This window comes from Notolabrus celidotus, chromosome 10 (genome assembly GCF_009762535.1).
Source record: "Notolabrus celidotus isolate fNotCel1 chromosome 10, fNotCel1.pri, whole genome shotgun sequence".
In the NCBI taxonomy this organism is placed as follows: Eukaryota; Metazoa; Chordata; class Actinopteri; order Labriformes; family Labridae; genus Notolabrus; species Notolabrus celidotus.
In genome coordinates this window covers 17,368,092-17,391,710 of record NC_048281.1, presented here as the reverse complement: position 1 = coordinate 17,391,710, position 23,619 = coordinate 17,368,092, and the positions used below count along the sequence as shown (strand labels likewise).

The window sequence follows — 23,619 nt, the reverse complement described above, 5'->3', positions numbered from 1 at the left end:
TGTTAAAGGGTCACATGTCTGTAAATGTTGTGTCTGTTATACCCACAGACTGTGTAAAATATGGACGTAGGATCCGTGACGTCACCCATCTGTTTCTGAAGAGCTGTTTTGAGGCCAATCGGCTGCGGCCGCAGCCATATTGCTTCTGTCAAGCCAGTATGATATAAAGAGGCGGAGTTTGAGCCTCCTAGCCAACAGCTACAGTGTTCCTGCAGTCAGCTGTGCCTCTCATTGGAAGACTCGTAATCTCAATATCTTCGAAATTGCCACGTTAGAAAATAATTCACCCCCCTCACAGTGTGTGCCGATCGAGAAATGAGCTATCTAGACTACACTCGTCTTTTGTACCAGGCTTTGTTTATTTCTGCTGTAAAGATTGTCTTTTTCCCATTCATGTGTATGTGACTTCCGGAGCCAGCCTCAAGCGGATCCTCGATGAACTGCAGTTTTTAGCACTTCCGCATTAGACTCATACTTTTAGACTGGAGGTTGCCTCTTGGTGCTGTCATATTCCACTGGTGGAGCCAAGGGACTGACGTCACACCCCCTCAGCTAACCAACACATACATTTGACTTACTGATAAAACATTGCAGATTCCTCAGGTCTGTATAGTCCCTGACATTGGACATTTTTATGTCAATTTGAAGCAGACACTCATGCTTATGCAAAGTTGAATGACTCTTGTGTTAGTGTTCTCGCACCATTCTTCCTGTACTCTGCATATCTGGTAATAAATGCTGCAGGAGCCCTTATTTGACAACAGAGCTGTCAATCAACTTTTAGAATCAAATAACTAACTAAAACTGAACTACTCATAAAAATGAACACTTTCTTTAAAAGGTGCATGATAAGAACTAACTATAACGACAGAGAGCATGTTTCAGAAAATGTATTTGATGTGTGTTTTTTATTTTCTAGTTTGACCCATGTTTCATCTGTTATAATGGAGGAGGTGGGCTTTAAGACCTGTACTGCAGCCAGTCACCAGGGGGAGCTCTGAAAAGTATGGTTTCAATCAGGCTAGCTGTTCTTCTGACCATTGTTTCATACAGTTTTGCTCTCAACATGTGCCGGTGCTTGATGGTAAATGATAGGGAGATTGGCCCAGAAGTAAACCTTCAATCGGAGATTCATATGGCAGCTCAAATGACCAATTATGTGCCTAATATCACATAAGTAGTGAGTGCATACAAACATAGGAAATTACATTGATGGGAAAAAGTTGTTCTGTTTTGTTTATTTATTTTATTGTCTGGTCAATAGTTTTGAGGACAGAGAAGAAGCTTTGTGTTTTCTAGATTGTGACTCAGTATCTGTCATTTTGAGTAAAGATTTGTTTTTCTGTTTTTGTATTTGCTGTTCGTTGCTGCTAATGCAAACTCTTATGTTTTCTGCTGTGGCTTCATATTAAAAGCTTTCCACGGGGATTCCCTAGGACGCCTTTACTGAAAAGCAGCTGCGGGATACACATTTTATTTGTCTCAAAGATTAGCAGTGCTGCGTTGGCTGAGCTATTGTTCAATAAAAAATTGGTTTAGCAACAAGATTTGTGCAAACTCACGCAATATTTCCAATTCAAGCCACCCAACAAAATGGTGCAGCGTATGTTACCGGAGGATACAGCTGCTGAGCTGTAGGTTTTTATTGAAGTATGTTCAGAACAAAACAATTCTCCCACATCGAGAAGGTATAGCTTCTACCAAACCACACTGTCTGTATATTTATACTATATCTTTTATGTTGCATGTCAAACCGCCTGGGTACAAACTTTTTCTGTCTGTCTAGGTCTATGTCAGTTTGTTTGCTGCATGCAGCATAAGATACAATCAGGCTTTCCCAAATCACTGCTTGTGTATCCCAGCCACATGAAGAAATTTATATTAGGAAATAGGACTGAACAGTTTTCCCTCCTGCCTTCTCCCTCCCACTGCAGCCAAGCTTCACATTTCTACAACTGAGGGGAGAGGAGAGGAGAGCGGTGAAGGGTATAAAGCAGCAGTTAGGGGGAGGGGAGAGTGGAGCAAATCTACAATGTGAAGGCAGATTTCTGCTCGCCCTCAGGGAGCGTTGGAGAGTAGGTGTGAAAAGTAGGCTGGTCTAAGTGCCGTGGAGTGACTAAACTTCCTCAGTCAGGTCACAAAAGAAGCTTAGAGCCAGTATGTGTGTGTGTGAATTTAAGTGACCATGGTAATGGACATTACATGGTTAAACTGATGATAGCAATGCGAGGGATCCTGTCATCTGTACATGGAGCTATGGTGAGTGAGGCCTTTTAGCAAGGAGTGCTGGTGCTAGAGTGCTGAGACTCTTTAATGCAGCCAAGGTAGAGGTGTGGGTGAGTAGAAAGGTGTATTAAAGTTATGTAAATGGCCATGTGGATGTTTGTTCAATAGTTATTTTTGCACACAAAAGACCCTGTGTGTATCTTATGAGTGGCATGATGCAGTGCTTGGAGCCAGAGAGCTGCGCAAGTAATAGCCTTGCTCAGGGTAGATAATTAGTCAAATGCTGATTTCTAAACGACTCCCATAGGAACAATGCCACCAAGGCTAAATATCAGCCATTGAAGTGGTGCTTATCTCTCTGTGTGGGTTGAAAAATGGCAGTACCTTAAAGCCTGGTGATGTATGTGTCTGTGTGTGTATGTGTGTACACTTATGTTTGTACTGGGATGAACTCAGTCTATGTTTTAACCTCACGTGAGCTAATATTTATATTTAGAATCACCGTTTGCAGTAACTTAAGCTTCTTTTTAGTGTCATTATTAACCTGCATACCATGATTAAGCACAACGCTATCGGAGCAAGCTGTCAACCTGCCACCCTCGTATTGACTTAACATTTGTCCGCTCTGTCAGCAGTCGTATGTAAAGCTCATTCTGATGAGAACAAATCTCTGACCCTCTTCTCCTCTGTCTCTTTCTGGGTGTTGTATGTGCAGGAGCTCCAGTTTGAGCGGCTAACCAGGGAGCTGGAAGTGGAGAGGCAGATTGTGGCCAATCAGCTGGAAAGATGCAGACTCGGGGCCGAGTCGCCAGGCGCTGGTAGCAGCAGGTAATGAGAAGATGCACACACACACACACACACACACACACACACACACACACACACACACACACACACACACACACACACACACACACACACACACACACACACACACACACACACACACACACACAAAAACATACTCAGAGCCACAATCCAACACATGGCTTTTTCATCCTTCACAGCAGTGGCCGTATTCCATAGTGTAACCTTATGGCATAGTGTTGCAGCAACCCAGTGTGCTCAAATCTGATTGGACATTAAATGTGACACATTTCCTTCCTGTCCTGTTGTTCTGTGATAGATATAAATGCATGATTTTTATCTATGAAACCACAGTTAATAATTTGTATGATCAGGAATTTGACCTTCCTGGTTGTCCTGAGTCCTTCAAAATGAAAACATACAACATGAATCTGTAGGAAAAATACTAAACCTATGTTTTTCTATGACAGCATATCTATGTGTGTGTGCAACTGCATGATATTGGGTGTTGTTTGCTCAGTGAAGCGCTGCTGTCAGTGTAGGAGGAGAGTGGAGCGTCTGAGTTTGTTCTAGAAACTCATTCCCACTTCATCAGCTAAGACACAAGCCAGCCTGATCATCACACCTCAGTGACCACACATTCTGTCCCGTCCGCTCCGGCTCAGACGTGTCAGGTTCATTTGTACAGTTCGATACCACACGTACTATTATCCCAGTGGGCACAGACGCTCTGTGGAGAGGGGCTGACACCAGTCTTGTATTATCTCATGGCTTCATGGTTTACCTCAATGTCATTTGTCAAAGATGCAGGACGATTTAAAGAGCAGGCAATTATAGGAAAGCAGGCTGCATTAACAATAACAGCTGGGACTGATAATCAAATACGACAGAACAAAAGCAGTCGTAGTGAGATTGTTTGAAATATTGTGACTGATTCTAACACTCATGTGTCACTGTTTTCAGTCGTAGTTGCCCTTTTTAAGTAAGTGAAATCTGAATCATCTTTTAGGCTGTTTAAAATGTAATTCCTTTAAGTGGCAGGGGAAATTACAATAGAGGTTAATAGACTGTGACATTTAAGAGATTGCTTCATGGTCAGATTATTCAGGCTCTATTAATAAGATGGTTCTTTGTCGCTTTTGCTTATTTGCTTCAGCAAAGGCCAGCAGTTTTGACGGCGAAGCATTGTGCTGTATTGTGGGGTATTTCACTAATGATTTAACAGCCTATGCATTCATGTCAGAGAGTTATGTCAAATGTTTTATACATCTGAATGATTACACATGAGATTCAGTAGGTTAAAGATATAATGGTGAGATTCTAAGATTTGTTTCAGAATGTAAAGTGCGTAATAAATAAAATGTATTATTATTGTTACTTTGAATTGAACTGTGAATCCTCACCATGCCTTGCCTTAAGAATATGTGGAGTTGTTCTTGTTGGTATTAGGTACTGGCAATAGGTTTTAAGGGGAGTTATCATGTGAAAAAAGACAACAGACACACAAAAAAGTTCTTAAGTGACAGTGTGATGACATTTGAAGCATAAAGAATTGCAGGACTCACTGTTCTTCCCCTTATGATCTGTAATTTTATATATATATATATATATATATTTCTGGTATTGAAGTGATACTCAGTGTCAGTTGGCACCATAGACTGTATAAAATATGAAAGTAGTATCCGTGACGTCACCCATCTGTTTCTGAAGCGCTGTTTTGAGGCATCATCGTCGGCAACCATATTGCTGCTGTCGAGCGATTGTGACGTAAAGAGGCGGGCTTTGAGCCTCCTAGCCAACAGCTGCAGTGTTCCCGCCTGTCAATCAAGTCAGCTGTGCCTCTCATTGGAAGACTCGTAATCTCAATATCTTTGAAATTGCCACGTTAGAAAAAAATCCCCCCCCTTTACATTGTATGACGATCGAGAGATGAGCTATCCAGACTACACTTGTCTTTTGTACCAGGCTGTAAACATGTTTATTTCTGCTGTAAAGATCAGCTTTTATGAATTGGTGTGTATGTGGTTTCTGGTACTTCCAGAGCCCGCCTCAAGCAGATCCTCGATGAACTGCAGTGTTTAGCACTTCTGCATTGGACTCATATTTTTAGACAGGAGGTTGCTGCTTGGTTGGCACTTAAGTCGAGGTATTGGAACTGTATTGGAATGGAAGAAATTTAGTCAGAGCATCTCTAAAGGTGTTTTCAGTGTACGTCATGGCACTGGTGACTGACTCCTTTTGTTCTGACCTGTCTTCTGATTGAGAGAGCCTTTTGGTACTTCAATGCCCTATATATTGTATTCTAGAGGCTGGTTAGCTACCAGACTTGAGAGATACAGTGCAGCAGTACTACAACTGTTTTCTGTTTTAGCTGAGCTACCTTGCTCAACAAACTTTTCTGACCAAAAACTCTACACCGTAATAAATGCCAGTGTTTTTAACTAAGGCTAAACCCCATATCACCATGCCGGTCTTATTCGGGTTACATGAAATAATGTCTAAATAAATGGAAGGGTTATTAGCACATCATCTGCAAATAGCCGCATTACGTGTCATTGATGTCAGGTTTTGTCTGCATTTGTTCTCAGACAGATCATGATCCTATTAAGATATATCTGGATACATGACATTTCTCTGAACAGTGTCTGTAATGGTTCTCTGTGATCTCTACTGGCTTTGCAATAATAAGCACTATACCCTTATACAATGCATCCTTGCACTCCAACCTGCATCCCTGTAAAAAGCAACCACCTACCACTAGCAGATTGCCATACTCAAGAGTAAGAGCGTCCATTTCCCCTTTCTCCGTTTTTAGAAAGGGTGAGGGTTGCAGCTATAGAAGAGCTTCAAGTGCTGTCAAAAAGGTCCGGACAGCAGCTCCCTGAAAATACATACAGCCACACTATTTACTTTCATTTCCTCTTTTGAAAGATCTGTATTTCAGACAGTCAACCACAACACATATTTAGAGAAAGTGGCACACGTATTTCCTGTGTTTGTCTTGGAAACACTTTGTCGCTAATGACAAAGTTTAAACATGAAGAAAGCTTTAGTGTTTTTCATTTTTATGACATCATTTGGTGTATTCTATGTTCTATTTAAAGCCCTCTCTAACCAACTTCTCTATATTACTCCTTGTATCGAAAGCTTTGAGTTTCATTCACACTGTAAGCAAGCAATTATAATCACAGTTTTCAGGATTCAAATGTTTGGCAACATTATTTAACCTTATAAAAAGTTTTATTTTGTAGTATATGGTTATGATTTACTCTGTCTTTAGGGAACAAATTCACTTACTTTCCCCACGTTTCTCCTCTCCGTCCTGATTTATTTGATAGTATGTGTTTTCAGTTCTAGAAGAAAAATCAATACTGCTTTCTTTCCTGTTGGAGCCTGAGTTTGGATTTAATTACTTTGGATAGAACCCCAAACGGCTTTAAGTAGTCAAGCACTTTCCTTGCAGCTTGCTTCACTGTTACCCCAGAGATACCAGTACTTTCAGGGGTCTTTGGCACAACAGTGGTCCAGAGACCTTTCAGACACATAGCTCGAACAAGAGTTAATTATAAGGTAAATAACACAGCCTGTTTGTTAGAAACTTGCCAAGATTCCCTTGTTAATAATGTATCTGAAAAAAAAGTTGCTGCTGAAAGTTATAATCCTATTATTAAGAGCACATGTAAACGCAGCCACTTTTCCCACTGGGGGACTTGCACTGGTCCACCACCTGCTAGGTTCTGCATAAAGAAAACATGTAACACCATTTTCACACCTTTTGTAAAGCCAGAGAGGAACAAATAAAGTGGCTGTCACTGGAAATTTGTGTGTGAATGGAGATTAGCTTTAACCACGGAGGTCACACTGCTCCAGCTCAATAGCTCAGCTGGACGACAGCGGAGGTGAAAGCGCAGTGAAGGGTCCTGATGGGAGTCATTACATTTCACGACACCTCCACAGTCGACCACCGCCTTCATTTCTCCAAGAATACGGGGGGGGGGGGGGGGGGTCATTTAACTTGACCTCTAGCAAAAAACTACTAAAAGATGCAACCTCCAGCTAGCCAGAGGGGCTGATGGGATATAAAGTGTCCTGTCAGGGTTAGGTCTATTGTTTATCAGCTGCGGCAGTTTTACAATCACTTTAAACTGCCTTCTTCCAGGCAGCCGGTCGGCATGCAGCAGGCATGGCGTGTCGTCGTTATGGTCGCCATTCTTCAACTTCATCGGCATGGTTCAGTGGAGCAAAACTTTCCCAACTTCCTCTTTTTAATTGCTTGTGTGCTCATTAAAATTCAGACAGCAGTGCTTCTTAAAGCTCATTGAGTGTCACCTTAGATGGAAAAATAGCAGCAATTGCAACATCAGGCACTTGATAGTAATGACCAGATGAAAGTGGGTGTTTAAAAGAAAAGGGGTGGGAACACTGCGGCGTGGTCTCCTGCTCAGCCTCTGTCAGTCGTAATAAGTAGATGCGGAAAAATTGTTTGAAGAAAGTGAATTGCTTCCCTTTTGTCAGTCAGTATTTTAATAGGCACATACATGGGTTGGTTATTATTTATAATATATAATTATTAATTGGCTATTTTGAGGGCATGCGTCATTTCTGCATTTTCTTTTATGCTTAGGACCGTAAACAGTCATTGGAGGGAAATGCATCTATTGCAGGATTACTTTTTAGTTTCAGCTGAAAAACAAACAAAGACGTCTTGGTTCGTTTTTGGTACATTTTAGTTTGGGTAAGAAAAACCTCTTAAGTTTTTCAATTTATATTTCAAGAAATGTTCGAGAGCTCTGCCCCAGAAATTTTCCAAAGTTGCCTCTGCACTTGTCTGAAGCCTTCCCTGTCGGATGAGGGAAGTGGTGGGCAGGGGAGTAGAGTCTCAGGAGGCAGATCATGACTTCAAAAGCTACAGTGATATGTTTACAGTATGACAGCCGACGAAGCAACGGAGTCAGACACTATGACAGTTGTTGCTATATACCAGTGCTACATGCAAACAGAGGGCTGTTCAGACATCTTGAAAATACTTCTCCTTTCTCAACCTTGGATGTTTTTATTTAGCCTGTTATGTGTCACTCTTTTGTGTTCCCACTAGAGATAGGCCGATATGATTTTTTCAGGGCCGATACCAATACTGATTATTAGTAGTCAAGGAGGCCGATAACCGGTATTTGGAGCCGATATTTATTTGCAGTAAAAGGGAAAATATTGTCATCAAAATTTTGACTGCAACACTTAAATTAATTTAAATGCCTTTAAGCATATGTTTATTAAACAGCTTTTCAGATTTGCAACATGTTAAAGGTTTTTTTTATCTTAGACAATAGACATCTTTGTTTTAAAATTCTAACACAAAGTGCAGGGAGCTCCCAGGCTCAGCAACATGTCTTATAAAGTTAAATGAAAACTTAAACAAATAAATAGCTCTCTAAAGTTTTCTACAGTAAATAAAGTTTTCCAAAATGTCAATATAACTGAAATGTTAATCTTTCACTTCTCTTTGTTTTAAAGGGATATTTCATTTTTTTTGAGTGGGGTTGTATGAGTTTTAAATCACTAGTAGTTGTAGGGGCCGCAAAGGATGCTGATCAGCTCGTCCCCTGTGATGAGAAACCACAGGGAGAAATGAGACAAAATAACCCAGTTTTAAATTGATCTCTTATCAGCTGTCGGATTTAAAAAAAAAGACAGATGCCAATATGTGTCAAAATGCTGAATATCAGCGCCAATAATCAGCCCGGTCGATGACCGGTTTATCCCTAGTTCACACCACAATATACACACATAAACGTCATCACCCTGCTTGCTTGCTCGTGATGAATTATCCCAAATATTTCCTGCGTAATTCTGACATCAGCTCCTACTTAATGCAGAAATTTTACCGAAGAGCTGGCAGGAAAAAGTCAAATAAAGGTGGGGGAGAAAAGTTAACACAGTTTTCAGTATTTTTTTTTTCCATATATGAACACAGCAGTAGAGAAATTACTGGGGAACTCTGAATAAACCTGAAATAATGTATTAGACTGAATTTGTACTCCATCCAAAGAAGCACTTGGATGAAAAGCTTTCAATCATCTAAGAAGCTGAAGGGTGAAATTAAGAAGAGCAAATGAGCTACAGCATGAACTGTGTCATATTTTTCCCTGCTTCGACCTTGCTTTACTCTTGACATTGACACCTCGACTAAAGGAATATGTGACATAGGAGTTTCCTCTTTGTCAATGTACAGGGTTCATGCTTTAGTGGTACAATGTTATGCCATACATACATCAGTTAGCAGCTGACATGCCCTTCAAAATGCAGCCAAATGGTAACTGCTGATGGTGAGGATGGGTGTGGTGTTTTTCCACATCTATCATTTAGGTAGTTAGAGAAAGACTTGCTGTAATCCTCTTTTTGGGAATCTGTATTTGCAAAGCTATTGGAGTTCAGACCTTATTTACTCGGAGACTGACGGGTGTATAGTGTTCGTCTTCTATTCAGTAATAGGGTTTGGTAAAATGATTTGTGTGGTGACATAAATACAGTTTAGATGAATGATTCCCCCATCAACCTCTTATATCACAGAGTAACTGTAATGAGAATTCATGCATGTTGAATAAGATGTTTATATCAACATGTAAAAGCTGAAGCTCAACTATCAAACCATAACCAAAGACAACTTTAGAAGGGCTCTCATTAACCTGCTCCATCAACTACAAACCCAGCTATTAAGATGCCATAGCAGACTTTTTTTTCTACCATGAAAACATGACAGGAATAAAAAATTCCTCCCACAGCCTGCTCCTCCATATGGTCGGACCAGATACTTCCAGCACTTTAGGGTTCACCAGTAAAACTCAAGCTGACTGATAGAGAAGCTTTCTCTCTGCCAGAAGCACCCACCCATGATATTTTGTTGAAAAGACACCTCAAATTGCCCAAACAGAATAAAGGTCCTGAAAACAGTGTGTGCAATAAAAACAGGAATCAATGACACGACAAGATAGCACTCAAGAAAACCACCGACAAAAATATCAGCCATGTTTCAAAGTGATAGGGAGGCTCTGCATTATTCCACATGTGATCAAGAGCACAGACGGGCAATTAAAGGCGAGACACAATGTGCAAATACTGAAGATTCATTTGGGACCTCTTTGGTATTTAAGCCATTGTCTTCAGGGTGCCCAGTCTGATGCTCTCCTGCTCTGAGCTTGCCATTTATTATGATCCTTCATCCTTTAATCCAGAGCGATTCATCATCAGTCACCACACTCTGTCTAAAGGTCCTCTCTGTCTCTTTTTTTTTAGTACTTCAGTGCTATGGCTGAAAATAGTCCCAAACTTTTATCACTCTGTGGTTGTACTATTATTCTTTCACTTCATTATCTGGGGACTGTGTATATGTCTATGCTGGAATATACAGTCCCCAGAGAGAGGGTCATGAAATAACAAGTGAAACCAGCAGAAAGCAAAAACTTTGAGTTGGGCGATGACATCTTATTGTGGATCATAAGCTGCACTTGCATTCAGTTACAGTATCTGTTTATGGAGATCAGTCTAAGCTGTGTCAGATGACCACCAGTAGGTTTCTGCATTGCATTACAGCTGACCACTTCTGCTTCTTCTGATCCCTGTTTTTCTCAAACCGCAACCTCCAGTCTTAAAATATGAAGCCACATATACACTCATTTAAAAAAGACGATCTTTACAGCAATAATAAACATGTTTACAGCCTGGTTCACAAACAGTTTAGGACTGAGTAGCTAATAATACTGTGTGCTGTGCTCGAGAGTAGGATGGTCCTCCCTGTCTTCACACAGGAAAAAACATTAGCATCTTCTTATTTATAAATGCATCCTAGGACTACTTCCCTCTTACCTCCTTGCATATATTGCACAAAAGAACTCAGGAAGTCATAATCTTCGAACTCAGGAACTTTTATTACTATCTGTTTCGAGGGTCAGGACTGAACTTTGGAAAAAGGCCTTCAGGTTTCCTGCTCCCTCGACCTGGAATGCTTTACAAAAGGATCTAAAACTGTCTGATATGAAATCTTTGAATGCTTTTAAGCGGTCCTTAAACGACTTGGAGGCTGAAGCATCTGTCTGTAGATGTTTTGTTAAAATGTGACATGCTGTTTTTCTGGAGGTACCTGTTGTGTAGCTGTTGTATGCATCTGATATATTTGTATTTATGTCTATTGTAAAATTGTCACTCTGTAACTGTGCTGCGGCCTATCATGGCCAGGACTCACTTGGGAAATAGATTTTTAATCTCAATGAGCATTTCCTGGTTAAATGAAGGTTAAATTAATAATAATAATAATAATAATAATAATTTCTCTATCGACACACACTGGGGGTGATTTTTTATATACTCACCTTTACACCAGTGGACATAACATTTGGATTACAAACTAGATGCTTCTGACACCAAATATTGCCATATGCTTGCAAAATCTGTCACTTAAGGTTGCTAGTAGAAACTTGCTTCACTTGTCCATGTTCAGTTTCAGTTCCATCAGGATGTCAACAATCCCCTTTCTTTTCTTGCTTATAAGCTTAGCGTGTTTATTATAGCTGTGGGTGGAAAAACAGCTTCCAGTCCTTTGCTCAGTTGTTTAAGCAGCACTGATGGGTCCTGAAAAAATACTAGATGTCACCAACAGCACATTTTGTTCTTGTTAAGCACAGATGACAAGGATGAACTTTGCATCCGTGTTGTAAACATTCAAACTGCACTTAGGCGCTAAACTCAACACCTCTGGCCGTGTATCTCAAACAAAGTGATTATAACTTTGTGACCCTGTTGTGAAAAGCCGAAGGAAAGAGTAAATGAGCCCCAAAGTGTCTCTTCCACATGATTTCACTGACTCTGACTGTTCATCGTATTTCACTGTGGCATCTCTGGTTTGTGTTTCATGTATTCACTTCTCCCTCTCTTGTTTTCCTCCCCACAGCTCATCTGAGAAGTCCCTGCCCTGGAGGACTCCAGGTATGTGTCAACTCAAACATTATAGTGATTAAGTATATTTTATTCTGTCAAGAAAAAAATCTCTTTTTTCAAAATCCTATCATGTAGTACCACATATCGTATACAGCTTCCTCTTCTTTGATACCGCTGTGTTCCAAGTTGTTATTCATATAAATGTTGAGAATCAGACCAATTTGAGTTGAACATTAATTTTCAACCATTTAGTTTTAAGTTTGGAAATGATAGCTCTTGAAGAGGTGTATATCACTGTAGATATTAATGCTCATCTTCCATAGATGTATTGCAGCCTGAGGTAAAACTGACTGAATGTAGTTAAGGTGACAACGCTCTGATAGTTGTGTAGCTCTATCTGTAAGCTCCTCTGTCAGTTTCAGGTTACAGTATCATTGATGCAGACATCAGTGAAACCTTTTGACCTCGCACAAGCAAATTGATCAATTACTTAGCGGACTACTTTAGTGGCCAAGACATTGATGTTGTTGTTTATTTTGCTCTCACATTGTCGAGCCAAAGATGCAATGTTCAAATACTGACTGTATAAGTAGTCATGCATGTAGTCTTGATGAAGTCACCCATTGATTTCTGAAGATGCTTTTCCAAGCAAAATGATGGCGACCACCATATTGGAAATTGAGACTTTGCCTAACTTTTGATCAGTCTCAAACCAGACAAAGAGGTGGAGCTGAGGCACATTTTTAGCCTCCTGGCAAACAGCTATGACATGCTAACCTGTCAGTCAACTCAGCTGTGTCCTTTAGTATGTAATTGTAAGCAGAACTCTTAGTAGTACCATTTTCACAACAGATGAGGTCAAATAAATTTCACCTCTTTGAAGTGTTTATGAGAGAAGCAATGAGCTAGCTAATAGCGTTGTAGTACTCGAGAGAGACCGGTCTTGGTCTCAATGCCGCTTACTTCAGGTCTCAGTCTTGTCTCGGAATCAAAAGCATTTTCACTTGGTCCTGTCTTGGTCTCGGACTGGGCGGACTCCGTATTTTATATCAAGACTGGTTGAGACCACCACTGATGCACTCTGTGCTCCTGTCATTACTGTGATAAGAGAGAAAAACTAAACTTAAGGAGTCAAAAGAAAGGCAACAAAGATAAAACCAAACCTTGTTTGTTGCTGTCAATAGTATTCAAAGCAAACTTAAATAAAACAAACAGAAGTCTTTTATTTTGTTAACTCTCATGATGATTTTTCATTGGTATATATGGTCTTGGTCTTGTCTCGGTCTTGGTCTGCCTTGGCCCCGGTCTAGACTCGGTCTTGATCCCTAAATGTCTTGGTCTTGTCTTGGTCTCGGAGCACTCTGGCCTCGGACATGTCTTGGTCTCGGTTAATGTGGTCTTGACTACAACACTACTAGCTAAACTAAACTGTGTTTTTGTACCAGGCTGCAAACGTGTAAAAACTGTCAGTTTAATACATTCATCAATGGTCTTCCTGGGCTTTTTGAGTCGGTCTCAAGTGTCACACAAGGAACTGCAGTTTTTCCAGCATCAGAGGTTGCTGCTTGTACAGACACACGCTGGTGGTCTTATCTTTAACACTGTGGGTACAACCCTCACTCCAACTGCTGTATCATCTTTTGAGAAATCTTTTGGAGATGCTGACAATTTCATCAGCCTGTTTTTTAATACGTTTCAAAGTGCTGATACTCATATAAGGTAACTTGTCAATTTGACCATCCCCACTCAGACTTCACCGGGCACTCCCATTACTTCCCTCCCTCTGCATGACATCACTGGAAAATATATAGTGTTTACTGTATATATAGGCAAACTTACCCTCACATTTTACTGTGTGCTCTGTGCATGCTGTAGTATCTGTCAAGCAACATTGCAGCTTGGTAAACTTGTCTCTGAGGATATTGCATTCTGGAGCTCTGTACAAAGTTTTTTTGATCAATTTCTGTCCCTGCTTGACTCTGGTTTCAACTCAATAAACGTATAGAAATCAACAGACAGAGGTCAATAACCACAGGTAGACATTAAATACTCATATACTCACACATTCTTGCTTTACTTAATGCGGCCTGCTGTAAATGATGAACGGACTCTGCTTTTATTTAAGCATCAGTGTAGTGGCAACTTTTAAGAAAAAAACCTTCTTTTGACACTTCTGCAGGACGTGATCTTTCTGACTTGTGCATTGTAAAATAGGTTTACTGAAAAATTAAATGAATGCTGTATACAATTAAAGAAACCGAGAATTTATTAAAAATATAGACAAACAAAATAACTTATCTCGTTGCTATTAACTTATATTTCCACAAAAGCTACAAAACTATAAAAAAACCAAACAAAGCTACGTTTAGAAAATAATGTTGCTCCTTGTCCTGCTCAGATGAAAGCACACGTTGAATCGCACATGCTCAGTTGCTCCCATTTAGCAGCACCAATTACCTGCAGCATGACAATTAAAGGCACATACGCTCAAATAACTCTATGGCTCTAACAATCAGAGTGATAAAAACGTGACATATGCAGCATAAGTTAAGCACTAATGTTTATCTAAGTGCTTCTAACTTATTATTTACTTCTGCTAGAATGAACTCTGTGTTTGTCATACTGTTTCCATACAGGCTTCATTAAGTGTTTGTTTATGTGTTTTACATTTCCACAATCATTGCTCACATGACAACTAGACTTACAGTAGTGAACAGCCCAAGGCACTTTCTTCTTTTAATATTTATCAGAGTGATTTGTGCCCACTCACTCACTGCCAGCATCAGTTATTGAGTTATTGGGAGCGGAAGAATCTCTTTCAGACCTCTTTTGTTTGTGTTTGTTCAGTCAACATCCTTGAAGGTTCTTCAGCGGAGAAAAGATAATGAATTGAATTTACTGATGTATTTCATGGCTTATTAATTGCATAGTGAGACTTGGCATATTTCTGAAATGGTCATTAATCTCTTACTGTCGATCCCAACAGAAGAGCCTAAGAGCCTATGTGGGGAAGGGGGGTACAGTATTACGGATGCACTGGGAATATTAATACTACACACTTTTCTCATTTGCTACCTCGCTGAATGTATTCCATTAGTGTTGAACACAGCCGTGGACTAATCACAATCATTGTTTTTGCTCCGTATTGATTTCTCATCCTAGTGTAAATGATAAATGATCTTCAGATGTGGCACTGTAGTTTTTCCGATCCAAATGAATTAAAGACTAACTGTGCGACACACAGCGCAGTGGGCCGAGTTTGTCTGTGAGGCTTATTGGCCTCGTGAGCCACTGTACGTCTCCTCTGTCTGAGAGTTTGGGATTGAAGTGTTACTGTGGAAACAAGCCTTTTAGCCCCAGGAAATGTCAATGCAGTCACACCTCATATCCACTGAGAGGAGAGGACAAACACCTCAGAATGAAAGTTTCTCTCTGTTTCTGTCCTCTGTCACGTTGTGTTATAGTCTGCTTATTCTTTTTCAGACATGCACTCTATCGATAGCCTGTCTGTTTGGCATATAATTTTCATTCAGTGTCGTTTGTATCACACAATCACACTTTGTCTTCATGTTTAGCCCTGTTATACTAAAGAATTGCTTAACAGGAGTCTGCTGAATCTTCTGTATGTTTTACAGTGAGAGTGAAAAACAGAAGACTCCTTTGTGTCAGATTCTAATCTGCATAATAATAATAATAATAATAATAATAATAATAATAATAATAATATATTTTATTTGGGACGCCTTTCAAATCACCCAAGGTCACCTTACAGATAATAAAAACATACATCATTAAAACATCATAAAAACAAACAAACAGACAAACAGTAATAAATAAAAGATAAAACCTAGTGAAGTGCAGAGAGTCCAGTTAGAGGGAATATGCCAGTTTGAACAGGTGAGTTTTGAGTTAGGATTTGAATGATGTTATGGAGTCAGACTGTCTTATGGAGTTCCAGAGTCTGGGTGCTGAGCAGACGAAGGCTCGGGCACCCATGGTACTGAGGCGTGACGCTGGAATGGTTAGTAGTCCAGCAGAGGTTGAGTGGAGGGAGCGGGAGGGAGTGTATTCATGAAGGAGGTCGCAGAGGTAAGTGGGGGCCAGGTTGTGGAGAGCTTTGTAGGTGAGGAGAAGGTTTTTGTAGTGGATGCGGTATTGTACAGGGAGCCAGTGAAGTTGGATGAGAAGAGGAGTGATGTGGTCGGATGATTTGGTGGGGGTGATGATCCGGGCGGCCGAGTTCTGAATGAGTTGCAGTCTGTTGATGAGTTTGGTGGGGAGTCCGGTGTGGAGGGCGTTGCAGTAATCTGCACCACCTGCTCCCTTTACATTACCCCACTTATCACTCTGCTACTAACTAAAGACATAAACAAAATGACTCAAAATATTGATTTAAATATAATTTCATTGATTAGTTCAACATTAAACTGAACATGCCAGTTATCGCTCAAGTTAAAACATTAACCTGCATATTCATTATAATTTTCATTATACTGAACATTTCCACCAAAGGTAACATTAGACAAGGTGAACAGGACTTCTTCAGGACTAATTATTTAGACTTTTGTTTTCAATGAACTCTCCCTCTTCTTGGATCTTTGCAGTTGACACATTTAAACATAAATGAGGCAAATGTTACAAAACTCCTTACTTTAAAGTGATCGGTAACTTAGAGATGCACTCGCCAGCTCTGCTGATGTTGTCTGCATTGCAGAACAGAATCTTGCTTGTCTTTTTCCCTGTCAGAGATGTTTGTGCTCCCTAGGCTGCTCTCACATATGTGCCCAGTAACTATCATTATTCCCATATTCTCAATACCAGCATGTGATGGAAACTAACATTTCTGAGACAATGGTCGTCTCTGGTATTGCTTTTGTAGTAGAAAATTAATCCCCATTGTCATTGGGTTTGGACCAGTCACAATCAATTATTTAACACAGCTGGGAAATTATTTCTAATAAATGTGGATTTCATCATAAGCTACCTCTTAGCTAGCAAATATTATTATTTATTGTTATTTAATCTGACTCAGCTTGGCAACTTTCCATTATGTCCCTATCAAATAAAAAGTATAAATAAATAGAATGTGACATCTTGTCTGTTTTTTCCATTTGAAATAAACTTGAGAACTACGGATGTCATAATGGGATTTATATGAGTATCTTCTTTTATAAAGCACATCATTTTAATTCTTTCTTGAGTTGACATATAGACTGTACAACATATACATAGTCTCAGTGATGCCAACCGTTTCTGAAGAGGTATTATAAAGCCCAGTTCACTAGCAAGCACCACACCACACAAGGATATGAGTTTGAACATTTATTGAGTTAGTTGTGCGTCGTGTGGCCCATCAGAAGAAGACGCAGGATGGGGATTCTGTCTCAGCGTTATCCTGCCAAGCCATTATGGCTTGACCCCTGGCTGTATCTGGAATTAGACAAGGGCACGGAAGAAGCGAGCACAAGTTGAGTAGAAAGGGATATGGGAAAAAGGTTAATTGAAGCAGAGAAAGGTGAGGGAATTTAAGTTAACACCTTAACTTCATTAGTGGTGGTCGCCATATTGGAATGCTGACTCAGCCTCACTTTTGAGCAGTGTAGAAACGGGTTAAGAGACGGAGCAGAGGTCATCAAAAGAAGTTCACCCCTGTCGAGTTTTTGTTTTGAGAGGGGAAAAAAGTCAAAAGAAAGGAGCCATAGAGACTGTAACAGGTTTTCATACCAGGCTGATCATTTCTGCTTTAATAATTGACATTTTAACACAGGGTTTCGTGGGGATTCCTTAGCCTCTGAATCAAGCCTCAAGTGGGCGCTTCAGGAAACGCAGTTATTTTGCACTTTTCATTGGCTTCATTTTTCATCACCAAAGGTTACTACTTGGACTCAGCCTGGGATTTGCATCTTGATTTTTCTATTTAAATTCAGTTTATGAGTTCTGAGATACTGACAACCTCATTGTCTGTGTGGATGCTGCTGGACTTCATAAAAACCAGGCAGCGGCACACACTGTCATCTTTTCCAATATATGATTAAAAGACAAGAAACTATATGCAGTAAAGCGGGCACAGGGGGATGAGGACAACTGAGGTTACCAAAGCATTGGCCAGTTGTAGATAAACACTCATCATCAACACAAATCGTTTAAAGTTCAGAGCAAAGGCAACCTGTCTGAGAACAAACCTCTTTTCAGTGTCTTGGATTAAAGCAAAACAGTCCTCCGGAGTGGTCGTGTTGTCAGCAATGTTGACAACATTGAATCATTACGCATGGGAGCCATGACTCTGAACACCAGAATCCTCTGTCAGACGTTGATAATTGAGGCCTTCAATGTTTCATCTTCACCTTGTAGAAAAGAGGCGTCTGTCTTCCTTTCAGTCTTCTTTCTGTCTTCTTTCTCCCTCTCTTCCAGCTCCTCCTCTGTTCTGGCTTTCTGGCGTCTCATTTATCAAACAGGGTCAAGGCCCAGTATAAAAACCCTGTGGTCTAAAACGACATGCTGAGTGCCAGACATGGAGGCACTGCCAGGACAGAGGCAGACAAAGAGCTTGTCCAGTTATGTGGTTATTAGAGCTTAAAGGACAGAAAAATTCCTTTTGATGCCACTGAAAGTTTTGTTTTATTGTACATACTTTAACAGGTTACTTGTGGCAACCAAATTCAATTTTAATGATCTCAAATACAATCTCTCTTGTCTGTCGCCAAGTACCAGCGATGCACCTCGGGTTGGCAGCACGTTATATACCCTTGAGGGCAGAGGTTTGCTTTGTGTGTTGTTTTTCTGTTGTCTCTTTATCTTGGACATGTGACACCTCACCTCTCCTGGGTTATGTTGTGCCAACAGTGCCAGCTTTATATATTGTTTCCTTTAATATTTTGATTACTGTCTATCTTGTAGCAATTTAATCTGGTCTGTCGAAGCAGTGAGCCTTGGACCAGATCCAGACAGCCTCTCTAGAGTGAGAGAAATATTGATCAAATGCAGCTTAAGTGATGCCTGAAGTTGTATGTACATTTCTGTTTCATAATGTTGAAGCTAAATTTAAAATCTATCAAATAAAATCAGACAAGTTAAAGAGCAGCGCTTTGCATGGAACACATTGAGAATCTTTCATAGTTATTATGATGCAAATCCATTGGGAACTCTGACCAACTATACACCTAAAATGTAAAACTCCAAAATATATTAATATATTTATATTTTTCCTTTTATCTTATTATTAATAAATTAATGCATCCTGGCAGATTTTGCAGAATTCATCATCATCTTTGTCTATCCTAGTTAGAGCAAGCAAAACACCTGCACTTCTTCCCTGTGTCTCTGGTTATCCTCGACCCAGCTGCAAATTCTGTTCTCCTGGCCCTCCTGCACAGTCATTTCACATAGTCGTTGACCCAGAAGAACCACAGGTTGGATTTATAGTCTCTGCCTCTACTTGTGTTACAAACTGTGCAACAAAATAGGGAACCTGCTTTACCAAAATATGAGTGCAGAGGTTATAAGGGGCTGACTCTGATATGGAGCTCTATTTATCTGAGGCAGAGTACACAGCAAAGAATTACAGAGGTTTGAGGCAGAGGCAGCAGGTTCTGGCACACAGAATATCCCAGTGCATGTAGGTTCAGTCGACAAAAAATTGTGAGTAAGAGGAGCTCAACTTTCTCAGTCAATGTAGAAAAATGATTGCTTCACTTTACTTTGGCATTTATCATCAACAGAGATTGGACATCCACATAAAATGGGGCTGAAATTCCAATAAAAAGAAGCCTTACCAAGGAAGTCGGATGCATGGATAAGAACATTTGGCCCTTTTTATTGGCCTATGAATAGATGAGGGCAAAGAAAGAGAGACAGTAAGACCAAACTGGAAAATTTACTTTAAGGTTGATTTTTCATTTAACAGTTATCTTAAATTAGAAATAGTAAAACTCAGAGGAGAAGTGAGGTTTGTTGAAACAGTTTACAAAGGGGTGGAAAGTTTCCAATAAATTTCCATTGGAAGTTAAGCTGGGGAATTTTGGAAATATTCCAAATTAGAAACTTTCCATGGGAATTTATGGGAATTAACGGTGAATTGAGGGTAATTTAATGGAAAGGTATCATATCCAAGCATAAATATTTGTTTTGTTATAAGCAGACATCCATCCAAAATAATACAATTAAAACAGATTTATTTGTAAGTAGAACTTTATGAAGTTAAATATTTTAGTAAACAATCAATTATTTCATTGGACACCAAAAATATGAATGTTGAGTTAAATATTACTCATCCCCCCGACCAAACCCATTCAAAAATTAACAAAAATGCAATCCCAACAAAGTCCCATTCAAAATGTTAAATGAAAAGAGCCTCTCTCCCTCCAAAAAAGTCCAATTCAAAATGTTGAATGAAAGAGCCCCTCTCCCTCCAAAAAAGTCCCATTCAACATGCAAATAAAAAAGCATCTTCGCTCAAGCTTCTCAAGCCTAGCCTCTGCATTTTTGCTAAACCCTTTCAGGCAGTGGGCTCTTCCTGGGTCTCATCAACATCCTCAATGTCCACTTCCTCAACATCCAACATCCAACTCTTCCTCTTCAGTGTCACTGTCCAGCTTTGTTGAGGATGGCTCTGCATAGATATTCAACTGTACTTGCAGGACATCTGGTTGTTTTAGTCAGGATTTTGCTAAAATATATTTTCCCCAACTTTATTTGAGTTCCCTATCAAGAGCCAACCTTCAATTTAGTAAATTCCTGGTTTATTCCCGTTAATTCCCATGGAAAGTTTCCAACTTTGTAAATTCCCGGAATTTGCAACCCTAGTTGAAACAGACAAGACTCCCTGAAATAACTGTATCAACACAGAGGAACAGTGGAGGCTGATTTTCTCACTACTATAGAGAGCCATCCTCAGATCCCCTGAGGTGGGACTGCATGTGTGTAGCTGTTGAACATGAGGCGTACGTTTCAACAGCCGTATACATCCACAGATTTACTCAACAGGTCAGCTTGGGCAGCCAGGCGGCTTCTTCGTGGGTTTTAGCTCTTTGTCTCTCAGCAGCTCACCAGGCAGACCCTGTCAGCCAATGTTTGCTTCCCTGTTCCCCTCCACTTGCTGCCTATTGTTCTAGTGATTGCAGAGTAACACACTGACATTGGTCACGCTTAACTAGATTGTGATTATGGGGACCATTGTGTGCAGGAGCATTAGAGGGCTAATTCCAGTTCCTGTTTGCCACTCTGGTTTTTGTTGTTCTGCATGAGGAGAAGTGGATGTAACGAAATGTAGAGCAGGTGAACCGTTTGGAGCATGGTTGTGTAGCAGTTAAGATGACATGCTATTTAATTTGCCTTCCAAAGTGAGTACAGCAGTCAAGTTTAATGACCACAACTGTACACAAGCAGGAAACTAGTGTTGCAGAAATTATTGTCCGTTAATGTTTCCTCTCTATTCCGAAATTGTTGGCGGTTTTAACGGTTGTTATAATCTTTATATATAATAAAGCCAAAACTCTGTAATTGTTCCAGACTCAAAGTTCCTCCTCTGCATCTGTTTTCCTGCTCTGTCTTCCCAGATGCCTCCGCCCCAGGGGACACCAAGTCTCGGATGACTGACAGCTCCCAGTCGCCCAGCTACCGCATCAGGACTGAGTCAGAGCAGGTGTCTCTGTACTCCCCGGAGCAGTCCTCCCTCCATGAAAGTGAGGGTCTGTCATTGCCTTCTGTCCATCCTCCACCACCCTTTTTTCTCTCTCTATGTTTTCTGACTTCAAAGCTGTCCCACTAAATTTATACAGCCATTCTTCAACTGCAAATCTCTTCCTCACTTCTCTTTTAATGATACAGAAAGTCTGTTCCATCTGGCACCTTTGTCTTTTCCATACTGATACCTGACAGTTTGAGTGTCACTGATAACAACTGACCCCTCAGCACAGCTTATGAAGGGCTGAATGATGTACAGTTGCACGGTGAATCATAGTGTGGTAGAGCAGTTCTCCTCCTGCTGTCATTAGTAATGCTGTCAAGGTAAAGGTCATATCTATTCCAAAACCATCCATGACAAGTCTCTCTCCTTCTCCCTCTTCTCTCTGCCTTTCAACTTTGTCTATCCCCCTCTGTCACTCTCTCTCTCGTTCTCTCTCAGGGTCCGCGGGGAATTCCCGTAGCTCGACTCAGATGAACTCCTACTCGGACAGTGGCTACCAGGATGCCAGCAGCGGCTACGTCAGCAGCCAGAACCTGGGCAAGGCCGAGCTGAGGATGCAGCACTCCTTCCCTGGCGCCGGCACCGGTACCCTGTTGAGGAACGCCAGGGCCGAGGGCCAGACTTCAACGCAGGTACTGCCAGCAAGCGCACAAACAACATATTTCTGTTGTTCAGCTCAAAATATCTCTGTATGAAGGTGTCCATGAATAACTCTTGCATATACGCAGATTCTTTTTAATTACGCAGTCATCGTTCCCGATGTTCAGAGCAGAGAAAATATAATCAAATCAACGACTGTAAGCTTTTATTTTCATGAGAACAAAAGAGATGCCCACACACATGAAATTGCAGGAAAAATGTTTTTCTGTGAATGTAAAGCTTAAAGACACAGAAGGTACACAGTGCACAGAGCAAAATAATCAAGCTTCACACAGCGCTGTACACACAACCACTGAGACACCAAATGGCACTGTGACACTCAGCAGAGGGGGGGATGGAAAGGAGAAAATAAATATGGCCTAGAGAAAAGTCATGCCCTGTAATAAATTGGCTTGTGTTATGCTGTGTTATTTAGCATGTTAGTAGTCGATACATGTCAGGGCATAGAGCATGATTATTAAAGATTCTATAGCTCCCTGAGGAAGAAGGAAATTATTGTATTAGCTCTACTGTTTTCTTTCTGCCTCGCAGCTTCCAGCAGTGACAGCAGCAGTGCCTGGCCGTGCTATGCGGAGGGTAAGCTCAGTGCCTTCTCGCTCTCACTCTCCAGCCTACGCCAGCGGTGTGTCCCCCTCCCGAGGCTCCTCTCTGCGCACCCCAGTTGGCAGTGCCTACGGCTCCCCCATCGTAACTGAACCTAAACCCCTCTCTAGTATCTTCTCAACAACCCTGCCCTCTGCTCACCGCAGCAGTAACACCAGTGGCGGGGGCAGCGGTTCACCCTACTCCACGCAAAAAAACTCCCCCGCTGCACTGCGACGAATGGGCTCCACGAACTCACGGTCAGGCAGTGCAAGCCGCACAACTTCGCCCTATCAGGCCACTGCTGGGTCAACATCAGGCCGCATGGGCTCGCCTCTAACCATGGTGGACGGACTCAACCCTCCTTTGACTAAGCAGCCCACTCACTCCTCATCTCCGATCAGAGCCAGTATGACCGCGGTGCCCCAGCACTACAGCTCCACTTTGCCCCGCTCCATGCTCCAAAACACGGACCCCTACGGACCCCAGAGTTATGACATTTATGAGAGGATGACGCGACCTGACAGCCTCACAGGTGCTCCAACAGATACACACTCAAGCACACACACAGCCATTTACATTTATAACAGTCCACTCATACACTCTTAGACTCTCACATCAGCACATATCAGCTATTCTCAACTCCATATCTCACTGATGCGTGTATCATACAGTCCAAATTACATTTCCTAGAATCAGAGAGAAGAAACAGGTACATGATGTGTTTCTCT

The 23,619-nt window shown here is 41.0% G+C and overlaps 1 protein-coding gene across 3 annotated transcripts in view; it reads left to right on the top strand.

Annotated features, from left to right (window-relative positions):
• The window catches only part of LOC117820614 (plakophilin-4-like), a 105,654-nt gene that overhangs the window by 39,705 nt on the left and 42,330 nt on the right, over nt 1-23,619 (top strand). For 2 of the 3 annotated variants that reach the window (XM_034694444.1, XM_034694445.1), the window contains 5 exons: nt 2,942-3,054; nt 11,975-12,009; nt 21,516-21,641; nt 22,085-22,278; nt 22,838-23,423. In XM_034694444.1, the coding sequence (XP_034550335.1) occupies nt 2,942-3,054; nt 11,975-12,009; nt 21,516-21,641; nt 22,085-22,278; nt 22,838-23,423 (1,054 nt within the window). Of the gene's footprint in view, nt 1-2,941; nt 3,055-11,974; nt 12,010-21,515; nt 21,648-22,084; nt 22,279-22,837; nt 23,424-23,619 lie in introns of all 3 variants that reach the window. The other variant, XM_034694443.1, reaches the window with a different exon arrangement.